Source organism: Aythya fuligula, chromosome 11 (genome assembly GCF_009819795.1).
Source record: "Aythya fuligula isolate bAytFul2 chromosome 11, bAytFul2.pri, whole genome shotgun sequence".
Taxonomy (NCBI): domain Eukaryota; kingdom Metazoa; phylum Chordata; class Aves; order Anseriformes; family Anatidae; genus Aythya; species Aythya fuligula.
This window is the reverse complement of record NC_045569.1, coordinates 21,710,163-21,724,894: the sequence shown is the minus strand read 5'-3', so window position 1 is coordinate 21,724,894 and position 14,732 is coordinate 21,710,163. Positions and strand designations below refer to the sequence as shown.

Sequence of the window (14,732 nt, the reverse complement as noted above, 5' to 3'; positions counted from 1 at the left end):
CTAAACACCACACAGCCGTTTGCTCATCCTCCCCCCTCCCTCTCTGGGATGGGGGAGAGAAACAGGAAAGTGAAGCCTGTGGGTTGAGATAAAGACACTTTATGAAGACAGAAAAAAAAATAATAACAATAATAAAATAATAACAATACTGATGATAATTGTCCCACTAATAATAATGTGTACAAAATAAGTGATGCACAATGCAATTGCTCACCACCTGCTGACCAATGCCCAGCCTAACCCGAAGCAGTCCAGCCCCCCACCCCAGCTAGCCACCCCTATATATTGTTTAGCATGACGTCAGATGGTATGGAATACCCCTTTGGCCAGTTTGGGTCAGCTGCTCTGACTCTGTCCCCTTCGAGCTCTTGCTGCACCCCCAGCCTGCCCATTGGCAGGACAGAGTGAGAAGCTGAAACGTCTTTGGCTTGGTGTAAGTGCTGCTCTGCAACAATTAAAACATCAGCATGTTATCAGCACTCTTCTCATCCTAAGCCAAAACGTAGCACCCTACCAGCTACTAGGAAGAAAATTAACTCTGTCCTAATTGAAACTAGGACACAGCCCTATGGCAATGAGCTGCTTCCTGGAAGAATTAGTGCCTATTGCTTGATGTTAACTATTTCTCAGGAGATTGTAGAGCTTCCTAGCAAACATTTTCTCTTAAAACTAGCCCACTTTCCTAACGTGAATTGTGATGTGGAGCTGTGTCAGGAAGGCAGTAGCATCATCTTCCCTTTTCAGAAACCTACTCTCCTGTATATAGAAAACTTAAGTTTTGGCTATTTGTAAATTAAATGAGTAAACATCACCTGGAAGTTTTTGACTCTCCATGTGGTTGTGTTTCTGGGTACTGGTGAAGAATATAGGTAACTTTTTGACTGCAAATCAGATTCATGACAACATTGTCTCATGGCAACAGGTTCACTCACTGTTGTGTGATTCATCAGCCCACAAACTACTGATCTTCTGTGGTCAGAGCTCAGACCAGGAAGGAGACTTGATCCTGCAGACGGGGACCTTCACTTACCAGAAGTTTGCTGAGATACTTTCAGACCCAGAGGTGAGCATGAGCAGTAAGCCAGGATGTCTCTTCCTCTTCCCAAAGAGCATGACAGAGCACTGGAACAGGTTGCCCAGAGCATTTGTGGATGCCACATCACTGGAAGTGTTCAAAGTTGGGTTCAGTGGGGCTTTCAGCAACCTGATCTGGCGATGTCCCATGTCCATGGCAGGGAGTTTGGGCTGGATGTTCTTTAAGGTCCTTTCCCACCCCAACCATTCTATGAGTCTATGACTCTGTGAACTCCAGCAAAATAATTGCACATTGTAAATAACTTATGGTGTAGTTGTGGGCATCTTGCTTTACTTCCCTGGCTTAAGTTTTCCAAAATTACAGGCATAGGTGATGCCACCTTTAAGTGCACAGCTTGAGACATCCTTCCAGACCAACTCTGCAGTGGGCAGACACTTAAAATTTCTTAATGCAGGTTTTAAAATATGTTCAGGTGACTTCCAAATAATGTCCAACGGAGGCCATTGTCAACCTAGTAAATGTTTCTCTTCACTTCACAGTCTGTCTAGTGAGCATAAGCTGTTCTCAAGGTTCAGTGTGTTCATTAGCAGGGTGTATAGCTATATACAGAAAAAAAAAGTGACAGAGAAAGCTTTGAATTCATTGCATAAAGATGACACAGAAATGACTAAATGATGATTAAGTAACTACAAATGTAGTTATGTAATCATACAATTGCAAAATCATTTAGGTTGGAAGGGAACTTGAGAGGTTTGTAGTCCAACCTCTTGCTTAACATGGGCTCAGCAATAAATTTAGACATGATTGCTCAGGACTTTGTCCAGTATGGTCCTGAAGACTTTATAGGATGTCTCTTAACCTTGGATCTCCTGCTTATTATCTTGGCTAGCTGTACTGTAGCTTTCCTCAGAGGCCTTAAGCTTTCTTACTATTGGAGCTCATTGCAAACACATATAGGCTTCTTCAGGTTTTGATAAGCCTAGCTTCCACTGATGATTGTGTGATAGACATTTATAATGCCTCCATTGGATTGAAAGTGCAGTTGCTGCAGGAATGGCTCATTGATTACTCTGACCATGGGTAACATTGCTGCTGTAATTATATCAGGAAATCTGAATGCCTTCAGTTATTTTAGGTTGATTGTTTGAGAATATAATGCAAAGGAGGAATGTTCCAACCTCATTCCAGATTCTTAGTAAGTTTGAGTTGTAATGCTTCTTTGCTCAGGATATTTTCTCCACAGCTCTAAGGAGCCTTGAAAGTGATATCTACCTTAGCTCTAATTACTAACCATGTATCATGTCCCCAGCCCCATCGGAGATGGAGTCCTGACTTTTTAAAATAGGCTTCAAGAAAGAAAATGGATCTGAATAGAAGAGAAAGTCCCATGGTACTGAAATGCACAAAATGCCATACGATTGTTCAGTAGCCAATAAGTGAGGATAAGTTCCGACAGTGATGCCTAATATTGAAAAGGGTATTTCAGGGTTAGAATTCACAAATCAAAAAGAAACTGCTATTTTTGAATCAAGCTAGAGACTGATATCCCAGGTTGAATAAGAAGAAGTAAAGAAAGAGGACAAGGTGGCTTCTGCTTCTGTTCTCTTTCCTGAGGTATTGTCACTGTGCAGCCCAAACAGTCAGGAAACAAAAAAAAAAAAAAATCAACATGAAGAATTTCAAAAGAGAGCAGAGTGTGGCTGCATGCATTTATGCTTTTGGAGTATTTCATCTGTTCTCAGCATTTCCTCTCAGTAAAATGCTCGTGGAGTCTTTGCAGTATTTCTGCATTAACTGGCTATTTTTAAAAGAGCTGAATTGGTCTCAGAGCTCTGTTTGACCTTTATTTGTCTGTGCCTGTCTCAATAGGTCACCCAGATTCTTAGCAACACTGACTCAGATATCAAGGCCTCCCTTACTGTATCGTGTTTGGGAGAAGGAGACTGGAGCAACCTTGGGCATCCTCGATTTCAGGATATTATTAATCTGAAACTGAATCCTGATCCAGTTCTGCCAGAAATGGATGGGGTGTCTGAGTTTGCAGAATATGTCTCTGAAACAGTTGACGTGCCATCTCCATTTGATCTCCTGGAACCACCCACCTCAGGGGGCTTTTTGAAGCTTTCTAAACCCTGCTGCTACATATTCCCTGGTGGAAGAGGTGATTCTGCTCTCTTTGCTGTCAATGGGTTTAACATCCTTGTAGATGGTGGCTCTGACAGGAAATCTTGTTTCTGGAAGCTTGTAAGGCACTTGGATAGGATTGACTCTATTCTTCTGACCCACATTGGTGCAGACAACCTACCTGGTATCAATGGGCTGCTGCAGAGGAAAGTTGCTGAACAAGAGGAGGAACAATCCCAGGGCTCTACCAACTACAGTGACTGGATGAAGAACCTAATTTCTCCCGAGCTGGGGGTGGTATTTTTTAATGTTCCTGAAAAACTGAAGATGCCTGAATCATCTATGAAAGTAAAGAGGAGCATTGAAGAAGCCTGTCTGACACTGCAGTATCTCAACAGACTTGGCATTAAATCAGAGCCTCTGTACAGGGTAGTGAGCAGTACCATTGAACCTATCACGCTTTTCCACAAAATGGGAGTGGGTAAGCTGGACATGTATATACTGAATCCTGTCAAGGACAGTAAAGAAATGCAGTTTCTAATGCAGAAATGGGCTGGTAATAGTAAAGCAAAGACTGGCATAATTCTTGCAAGTGGAAAAGAAGGTGAAATTTCTGTTCCCTATCTCACATCCATCACAGCCCTAGTGGTGTGGCTGCCAGCTAGCCCAACAGAGAAAATTGTAAGGGTTTTGTTTCCTGGAAATGCTCCTCAAAATAAAATACTGGAAGGTCTTGAGAAACTCAAGCACCTGGATTTTCTGAGGTACCCCGTGGCTACTCAGAAAGATATCACTTCTGGAATACCTCCACCTGTGCTGAAGCAGACCAAAATTAAACAAAGAACTGACAGTAAAGAGAGTCTTAAATCTTCCCCCAAGCCGTCTGTGACAAAGCAAGCTAAGAAAGAAGAGGCAGTTGAGGAAGGGATTAAGGAGGTAAAAACAGAAGTCGTAAAGGATGCTAAAACTGAGAAAAAGGTTAAAGAACACTCTGAGAAGATTCCTGAGAAACCTGTTAAACATGAAAAGATAAAGACAGAATCAAGTGATGTTCTCAAAGCTGAGAAAAGAAAACTAACAAAAGACAAAGTAGGCAAAAAGCACCTCAAAGAGAAAGTATCCAAACTGGAGGAGAAGAAAGACAAAGAAAAGAAAGAGATTAAGAAGGAAAAAAAGGACTTAAAAAAAGATGATGGAAAGAAAGAGGAAAAAAAAGATTCAAAGAAAGAGGATAAAAAGAAAGAAATCAAGCCAGAGCCCAAAAAAATGTCTAAACCAGACTTAAAACCATTTACTCCAGAGGTAAGAAAAACATTATACAAGGCAAAAGTTCCAGGCAGAATCAAAACTGAGAAGATCAAAATCAAACCTGAAAAGGAAGTACCTACTGACCTAAGGACATCACCAATGGAGAAGATGCCAGTAGAGGTGGAGCCAGGAGAGATTTCCATAGCTGAACAGAGGTTAGTCCTGTCTTCACCAGAAGATCTTACAAAGGACTTTGAGGAGCTGAAGAATGAAGAGAAAGGGAACTTGCAGGGGGCTCAAGAAATTTGTGATACAGAAGTAAGTGATAAGGTTATGAGAGTACCTGAAAAGGAGATGAAAGAGTCCAGTGACGTGACATCTCAGAGTCACCTGGAAATGGATACGATTTTGAAAACAAACATTCCTAATCAGAGAACAACTACTACTGATTTGGAAAAAGAATCCCCAGCAGAGGAAAAAGCAGTCCATCATCTAGAACCAAGAGCAGGTCAAGCTGAAAAAACAGAGGATGAAGGAAGAACGTTAGATGAAAATGTTGATATGAGATACTGCAAGAGAAAAGCTGAGCAGTACAAGGAAGTTCAGCTGTTGCCAGACAGAGAACAGGTACCAACACACAGTGACCTCGTAGCAAAAGCTGTTTGGTCACCAGCATACAGAGATGAAGACAAGGAAGAAGAGGAAAAAATCTCTTTGGACAGAAAACAGAGGGAAGCAGAAACAAAGACCTGTGAAAAGTATACTGAGGGGACAGAGGCACAGGAGGAAGGTCAGAGGGAAAAGAGAGAGGATGTGGTAGAAAAGGCAGAACTGGAAGAAAAGGAAGAACAGCAAATGAAGGTGGAAAAGAGTAAAGATTTCTATGAACTGAAGCAGGATGAGAGGGAGGACAAAATATTTACCATTAAAGAAAATGAAAAAGAATTTAGTGACATGGGTGAGAAAAACAAGTTAGTTGGAAAAGAGGTAACAAAGGAAGAGTCGTATCTGAGCAGTCTGCCAGTCCCAGCAGGAGCAACAGCAGAACATGTTTCATATATCCAAGATGAAACTATCCCAGGATACTCAGAAACAGAGCAGACGATTTCTGATGAAGAAATACATGATGAACAGGAAGAGAGGATCCCACACTTGAAGTATGATGTCAATGCATATGACATTTCTGTTCCTGACCACCCAGGCTCTTTTGAAGCAATACATGGAATACAGGCCATGCCTACTGCAGATCTTGCAGCCAAGGGCTATGCTGGCCAGGAGTCTGAAATCCTGGCATATCCTACAAACATAGTGGCAGCTCCGCTAGCCGAGGAAGAACATATTTCTTCTGCTACCTCCATTACAGAATGTGATAAGCTTTCATCTTTTGCAACTTCAGTAGCAGAAGATCAGTCAGTTGCATCTATAACAGCACCACAAACAGAAGAGACTGGGAAAAGCTCTTTACTTCTAGACACAGTAAACAGCATGCCTTCCTCTCGGACTGAAGCAACCCAAGGTCTTGACTATGTTCCCTCTGCTGGCACAATCTCTCCTACATCATCCTTGGAGGAAGACAAATGTTTTAAATCTCCACCTCCTGAAGATTTCCATGCACTAGCAGAAGGAGAGAGAAAACTGGAAGCTCAAAAAAAGGATATTCATGAAGAGGCAGAAGAGGAAGAGGAAGAAGAAGATGGGACTCCAAATATTGAAATGCCTGACAAACTCAGAGGCCATTACAGTGCCCCACTGTTCGCTCATCAAGAATGCACTGATAATATGTTAACCAGTGTCCCCACAGAAGTGACGCATACTTCTGGTTTGCCATTATCCACTGAAGAAACACCGTTTTCCCAGGTTGACTCTGCAGAGGCTGAAGAACGATGCATGAGTCCTGATGATAGTACAGTCAAAATGGCATCTCCCACCCAATCTGGTCCCACTAGTGCAGGACATACACCTTTCCACCAGTCTCCAGTGGAAGAAAAGCTAGAAACAGTAGATTCAGAGCTATTTGAAAAAGAAGAAGATGCTGCTACTAAGAAATTGGAAGATCGAACTTCTATTGTGGTAAAGGGAACCAAGCATGAACTGCTCAGAGATGATGAGGTGTCTGCATCTAAGTATAGACATGAAAAAGAAGTGTCTGGACCTGTACTACATAAGCTGGAGGCAGGCGCTGATGTGCAGGTATCTCCTGGGGAGGAGGTGCAGGAAGCACCAGTGAGGAAGGAAGAGCTGCCCTGGCTCTCTTACCACAAGCAGGACACAGTGGTGATAGGGGAGGAAGAAGAGCTTCCTGCACTTCCGCATCCCAGCACAGATGTGTTTCTGGAGCCTGAAAAAGAGCTAGAAACTAAATCCATGGCAGAAAGTTTAACAGGATTTTCAAAACATTTGTCCTTTGAGCCATTCTCTACCACAGAAACATCTGTGGGAAGTGTGGCTCCTCCATGGTTCACAAACCAAAGCAAATCTGAAAGTGAGAAAACCTCACAATTTTCTCCAGATGATACTAAATCACTCTATCTTACAGAAGAAAATCTTGCTAAAGAAAAATCCCCAGATATTTCTGTTAAGGGGATGGCTACTGAAGAAGGAAAACTACTCTATTTCACAGAAGACACCTCAGAAGAAGAAAAATCTTCTCAGGTTTCAATTAAAGACATTTCTCCAGAAGAAACTAAATCTATTTCTCTCACTGAGAGTCCCAGCAAGGACATCTCATCAGACATTTTTGTTAAAGGTATTTCTCCAGAAGACATCAAAACTCTTAGTTTCACAGAAGAGATACCCGTGAAAGAAAAATCTCTGTCTGACTTTACCGACAAATTCCCATCAGAAGCTGTTGGATCTATGGATTTCACAGAGCAGAGCCCAGATACATATGAAAAATCACCAAACATTTCTACCAAAGTGCTCACAAAAGAAGTGGCAAAATCGTTTTCTTGCCTAGAAAGTATCCCGGTTAAAGATACATCACCCAGAGATACTTCAACTGAAGAAATGTCTCCCGATGATAGCAGTTTATTTTCTGTAACAGAAAAAGCCACATCTAAGGAAAAAACTGCAGGCTTCTTCTCTCAGGAAGTATCTCCAGATGCAAAGGGCTTATACTTTACAGAATTTAGCCCAGTTGAGGATAAAACATCATCACATGTTTCTGCTGAAGATGTAAAATCTTGTGGGTTCAAGGAAGCTAAAGAAGAAAAATCTCCAGAAATGGATGATTTTTACATGAAAGATTTAGGTTATGAGAAGAAAGTGTGGTTTCCAGAAGAAGTGGAAGAGATTCCTGTTCAGGGAAGGCGGCAGATATATGATAAGGAGAGAGAGAGCACATTCTTGGATGAGGTACCAGAATATGAAAAATCCCCTCCTAAAAGGGGAGAAGTGGAGATCCCATCTCCTGTACTGCCTGGCAGTCATACCTGGAGAAAAGTAGAAAGTGAAGCATGGGGCTCTGCTTATGAGTATCTTCAGGAAGGAGGAGACACTGGAAGAGCAGGGCAGTTATCCCGTGAGGAGGATGAGGATCTCTGTCATGCCAAAGACAAACCTGTGTTACTGCAAGCAGAAGCAGAATGTTTAAAAGTGGAATCATGTGATTACAAAGAAGAGACACTGAAGAGTGCCAAACCAACAGCAGAAACAAAGATTGTTAGCATAGCTCCTGCTGACATCACTTTCCCAGACAGTTCTCATTTGGCTTCTCAGTATGTCTCTGGTGAGGAAAATCAGGTTAAACCATTAACTGGAAACATAGAAAGGCAAGAATTGATGCTGACATCCAAACAAGATTACTCCTATTTAGACGATGAGGAGAAAGCTGTCCTGGATATCTACGCAAAATCAATAGACCAAGCACTGAAAGCATCTCCCCTGCCAGTAACAGCTAGCCCTCTGGAAACACAGACTGGCACAACACTAGAAACAGAGAGGTCTTACAAGATAGATCTGTGCAAAGCACCGCAACAGGAGGAAGTCCCATTGAAGGATACAGAAAAGAAAACAGATGTTAGTGGTTTGTCTCAGGAAATGGACTGTAAATACAAGATAGATAGAAAGCAAGAGGATGACTACAAATCCACGGAGGCTCATTATGACTCTACAGGAGGCAAAGAGCAGGTGGCAGCAGCATCTGCTCTGTTCCAATCTACAAGACCAGCAGAATCTGAATATGTAGCAGCATCCTCAGAAGAAAGTCCTGCAGGGTCAGGGCAGCATGCACACTCCCCTCTAGGAGAAGTCCCTCCTCAGAAAAGCAGTGCTGCCATTGGCCATTCTGAGGCTGTGGGTTCTGTGAGCCGAGTGGCATATCTTCCTGAGTCCTATTCCAGGAGCCCTGTGGACCCTTGTTCCTATGAGGAAGGGGTCTGCAGAACCAGAGGTGATGACGATTCCATGAGACAAGAGCAAGAAGAAAGAGAACCAACACCCTATCCTGATGAAAGAAGTTTCAAGTATGCTGATATCTATGAGAAGGTAATTGTGTCTGGAGTTGGACTCTCCCCCTTCACATCCAAGGATGCAGACATCTCAGGTCACACTGACAAGGTGCTGACAACAGCACTGAGCTCTCAGAAAGATCAAGGTTTTCATGTCTCTGCGAAGGAAGAAGAGTCCTGCCTTTATACCTCTGCTGAGAAGGAGTTGTCATCTCCAGCATCCCCTAAAGATAAAGCAGATGCAGCCTTTGAATATACAGACATCCATAAAAGATACTTGCCCTTGTCTGAAACAGATAAGCCTAAGATATCGAAGGGACAGGAAGAACTGAATGTGTCCTGTGCTTTGCCAGAAGAAGTGGACTCTGAACATCATCCATCATCTGCAGGCACAGCATTTATCTCTCCCACTGACATATTTTATCAAGAAAAATCAGCTGCCTATATTGGTGCCACTTGTCCAGATGAGAACATCGTTTTGTCTGGCCAGGAGCAGGTAACTCTGTCCCTGAAATCTGAAAGCCAAAATCTCAAAGATACATACTATGACAAAACAGGGCAAGGGGAAGAAAGCATGAGTGACTCAGAGTTAGAGAAAGGTGCTACAGAGAGATCTGAAAAGGAGTCTAAACTGCATAGCCCTGACCAAGCTGCAGGCACAGTCTATGCACACATCTCAGCAATGGAGAAGTTCCATGTAACAGAACCACTTCTGCAAAGCAAGCATGAGGAGTCCAATTCACCCCCTTCTACTGCCTCTTCACCTTCTGATCCAGTGTGGAAAGAGGAATATGGAATTATGAAAACTGCATCAGCCACAGCTGTGGGAACATATGTTGCTGGTTACAGTGACTTGCCAGACATAGGCAGAGATGAGCAGGCTTCAGAAATGTGCCATTTAAGCCAGGATTCCTTGCAGAAGAGAAAGGATGCTGAAAAATCCACGAAGGAATCACATTTCCATGTAAAAGATTATCCAAGTACAGAGGTTGTCTCAGCGTGCTATGACCAAGCCATATACTTGAAATCTGATTCTGAAAAACAGAAAGAGGAATACAAGCAGGGGCCAACAGGAGAAGGCAGAGTGATGGAAATCTCTTCAGGATTTGAATGTTCCCTGCTAGGAAAGAGTGAAACATCTAGTGTGTTCAGACATGAACAAACCTCAGCAAGCCATTTAGAAGATATCTCTCTTCCTTTAAAGGTTTCTTGTGCTTTGTCCTCAGGTCAGGGGAAGAAAGATGAGTACTTGGAGGTTTCTGAGATCAGCAGCCATACCTCATCTTTAACTAAATTCTCACCACTGAGTCCATATGAAGAAGATAAACTGTTCTCCAAAGGTGTGGAAAGAGAGTCTGTGCCCCAACAGCCACTGAAAGATGACTCTTCTAGCCTGTCAGAGGAACCATCATCTGAAGCAACTACTCCTGTAATATCAACTACAGCAGAAAGTTTTTACTCCCATATGCTTTCTGCATACACAAGTGCAGGAGCAGAACCAAGTACCAAGAGTCTTTGGGATGCATCTCCACAGATTCCAGATAATGCTATGAAAACCCATACAGCTGAAACCAAAGACTTCACATTTGCTGAAGAACGTGGTTCTGCATTCAGTAGTGGCATGGGTGAGAGCACTTTGCCATGCAGAAAGGAGTGCCAGAGTTCACAGCCCATACCACACTCTGCAGAGAAACAACAGCAGCCCTTTGTAACTAGCCCAGAGCAGAAAGCACCATTTACAGAACAGCTGATGACATTAGCATCTCTCCCTGATGTATTGACATCTTTTCCTCATCATCAGCATGAAGATGAAACCACAGCCAATGGTCCAACAGAGGTGAGCACCAGTCTGCAAGCTTTCCAAAGCACATACCATGCAGCAGAGACAAAAGATGAAAAAACGTGCCCTGATTCTGACAGCAGTTTTTCTCCATGCACAGGCAAAGAGGATACAGAGAGGCAGAGCCGTCCTTCCTCTCTGATGTCCCCTGAACACAGTTTCCAGCCCTTTTTCCCAGATGTGCAAAGGGCTGGAAGAGCAGAGGACCATGGAGATGCTTCCCATGAGATGGAGCCACATTTAGAAGGCATTTTTGACTGCAGACAGAAATTCTCCTCATGTGAATTCAAGCACAGGAAGGGAGAGCTCTCACCCTCCTTCATTAACCCAAGCCCTCATGAGCTCTCTGAAGATAGTGACCTCTCACAGGAGGAGGGTCATCCTTCAGTGCAAGGAAGACCACTCCACACGAGTAGTAGCCCTGTGCAAAGTGCCACAGCAGAGGAAACCCCTCCAACATCAGTGAGTGATTCTGGAACCTCCCAGTCAGACTCAGATGTTCCACCTGAGACAGAAGAATGTCCATCCATCACAGCAGATGCAAACATGGACTCAGATGAAGATGCTGATTTCCTCCCAGTAGATAAAGCTGTTGGAAATGCTCATCATGCCAGTTCTAGGTCCAGCCATGATCCTCAGCCTATTCCAATGGTAGATCCCCATCCTCATCCTCCTCACCCTGATGTCTGCATGGTAGATCCTGATATGTTGGCAAATGAGCAAGGCATGAGCAGAACTGATAAAATTTCCAAGAAGGACATGAAAGAAAAGAGCAAAAGTGTGAAGAAGCCTTTGAGTAAACCCAAATCTTCCTCTCCTGCCCGGAAATTAGATGTGAAAGGGAAACGATCACCCACACCTGTGAAACAGCCATCTGACAAATCCCCAAAATCTGCCACTGCCAAAAAAGAAAAAGATGGAGGAGAGAAGCCCAAACCACGTAGTGTGCTTGTGCAGCCTCCTCACACAGAGGATGAACTGGCTCGGAGTAGTCACAGCAACCCTGGCAAGAACCTTGTTAATGGCATCAAAACAAACCCTGGTAAGAAAGTCTTCATTAAACATGCATTTTTCTCTTCAGGTTCAATAAAAAGAAAAAACACTAAGTTAAATGTAGTAGAACAGAGTTTCCCAGTCAGGCATAAGCAGTGAGAAAGCAGAGAGGTTGTCATACAAGTCACATAAAAAGATCAAAGCCTTGAGGAAAGCTCTGAACCTCTGTAGAGATGAATCCAACCACATCTGCAGAAAGCCCTGTGAGACCTAATTCAGAACTCAATAGACTAAGATTCAGTTCCCCCTGGGGGCTACAGCTGTGGAGAGGCAGTAGGTATTTAGAGTTGGGTGCTGTCAAAGAAATACCAGCAACTGAAGGACAAAATACATCTGTGTGTAAGAAGTGGTGGTCACCTTTTGGCCTCTAAGTGGGGTAAGTTGCACAGGACAGAGATAAAGCTCTCATGTAGAATAACAGGAACCACTATGGTCAGATATTTTCTTTCCTCTGAAATATTAAGTGGAGGTGGGATGGGAGCAGCCCTCATGTCTGAGTACCACGCTGTAGGGCACTGAATGAAGACGTGAAAAGGGTACTTTGCTGCAAGTGTCTGTACAAACCATAGCCTCCTCTAAGTGTTCACATGGAGACCAGTGCTCTACTAGTATGCTAAAAGAGGACACCAGTTTTAGGTGATACAGTGTAGCTGCATTACCCCCATGTCCCTGCTGAGAAGCTGCAGTGCCAGGCTCTATGCAAAACACGGACTGATTTTTAATCTTCTGTTCCAGACCATTGATACTGAGCGTAAGACAAGAGCCAGCAGGAAGATAGTGTCAGGGAGAATGAAGAAAGTCAAAACAGTGCTGATGGGCTATGGTCTCAGCAGATGCCCACTGAAGACACTGAGGCAAAGAGAGGGTTTGCAGAGGCTTTACAAGGGGCTCTTCTTGAGTAAGAACAGCTGAAGAGAAAGACCTGAAAAGAGCCTATATGTGTGCCTGCTGCAAATACATGTACAACTCAGGTGAGGAGATTGTTGTCAGATGACACACAGATGGTGTCACTGACAGCAAGAGGGATGTTCAGGCTGAGTGGTTGATGAAGAGTCTGCTCAGTGTAGTGGGGAGTGAGAGGAAAGTAGTGGATGGAGTAATGAAGTGGTCACAGTGCCAGCCAAGGGAAAAGTCTGCAAGGGAACGTGGCCTGAAAAGTTTCTGAGCCAGCTGACTTGTGAGTAGCTGACAGAGAAATATGGTACAGTCAAGAGAAAGCCTGCATGAGGGTATTAGTAGTGTGTCTGTACAGAGTGGTCAGGTCCTGAAGGCACTGCACAGAAAGAGCTGTCAAGATGGAGTGTCTGGACACGTAAGCCTGAAGGGAAGGTTGAGACAAAGATGCATGATTTCTGTGTTTGGAGCAGTGCTGTGGGTTGCCCAAATCACACTGGGGATGAGGAATAGACATCAGTAAGAATGGCTGCAACAAGAAAGGATTTTTTTTTGTTTGTGCCACAGCTAGCCAGCACAATTAGTTGTCCGTGTTGGTGGCTTTGTGCTCACAGAAGAGAGTACCCAGAATAGGAAACAGAAGACAGAGGCCTCTGTGACTCCACAGAGAGCAGGAGGGAGAGAAGGGACAGTCCTTCCATGGGTTTTGTCTGTATATGCCTATTTACTGCTGAGTATAACAACTCCTTTGACAATCTCTCATCTCATAAATATAAAGAGCAGTAAATGAAGAAAAGATGTACAAAAGTTACAGCAGTGTTGCTAGGAAAGAGCAATAGTCCACAGAATAGCAGTGATTCTCAGGGATGGCAGAAAGCCAGGGTGGAGTTTCCAAAAAGACCACTGCAATACCCTAGGATATAAACAGATACAGAGGCCACAGAACAGTTGTTTGTTTGTTTGTTTGTTTGTTTGTTTGTTTGTTTAAGCAAAAATAGATTATTAACATACACAAAAAAAAAAAAGGTAGGACAAACTATTGATTGGGATGGCAACTCTGCAAAAGCTAATAATGGAGCTTTTGAGTCCCTTCTTCAGGAAAGACTTGCGAGTCTCAAGCCTTCCAGCCCCCCTTCATTAACCCCCAAGAACAGCAGAACTCACTCCTTTTTCCTCCCTTTCTTTCAGTGCTGGCTCAAAATTCCACCCAGATCTCCTCTGAGCCTGGATAAATGTTAACTTGTTTGCTGAAGGGAAAAACCTTTCTGGAATCCAGTTTCTTCGGTGTTAATTTGAGTGCCTGTGCGTTCCAGAAGGGTTTTGATAGTCTCTGCTTTCTTTTTTCCAAAGCTTCCAATAGTCCTAAAAGCAGTTTGGCTGTGCCCATGGGTCCACCTGTCTATGTGGACTTGGCGTACATTCCCAACCACTGCAGCGGAAAGAACACAGATCCAGAGTTCTTCAAGCGGGTTCGAGCATCATATTATGTTGTGAGTGGGAATGATGCAGCCAATGGAGAACCAAGCCGTGCAGTGTTGGATGCGCTCCTGGAAGGGAAGTCTCAGTGGGGGGAGAATCTGCAGGTATGTCACGGAAGTGCCTGGGAATGTATGTTTCTCCTTGTGTCATAAGCACTTGGGGGAAGGTGCGTGTCACAAACAAAGTACATTAAGAGGATACAAGTGGTACTGGGCATGTATTGCTCTGCAATCTCAGAGGAGTAACTACTTGTACTCTTGAGAAGGGGGACACTCTCAGAATGATGGGAGTCGTGTTAGATGTGTCCTCCATTCCACATCTTTCTGAGAGGAGGAAGCACTTAGAGATTATACATTGCTTCTCACCTGCTGCAGGATGAGCCTATCTGCAAGCAAAAACAAGCACTGTCACAGGCTGAATATTCATCAGTGTCCCATGCCCTGTGGCATTTGTTGCTAGCCTTGCTTGCTTAAGATTTTTCTTTCTATTATACTGGTAATAAATACTAACTTTTATTAGAGATTAAAAAACAAATGGAGCATTCTTACTTATATTTCTTGTGTAGTCAGGTTTGCAGGAGATTTTGGGTAGACGCTGTTTCTGATGACAG

At 43.5% G+C, this 14,732-nt stretch overlaps 1 protein-coding gene across 2 annotated transcripts in view; it reads left to right on the top strand.

The window, feature by feature from the left end:
- Positions 1–14,732, top strand: part of MAP1A (microtubule associated protein 1A) — a 60,897-nt gene that overhangs the window by 42,171 nt on the left and 3,994 nt on the right. For both annotated transcript variants that reach the window (XM_032194856.1, XM_032194857.1), the window contains 3 exons: positions 923–1,063; positions 2,906–11,738; positions 13,994–14,226. In XM_032194856.1, coding sequence (XP_032050747.1) covers positions 923–1,063; positions 2,906–11,738; positions 13,994–14,226 — 9,207 coding nt within the window. The remainder of the gene's footprint in view (positions 1–922; positions 1,064–2,905; positions 11,739–13,993; positions 14,227–14,732) is intronic.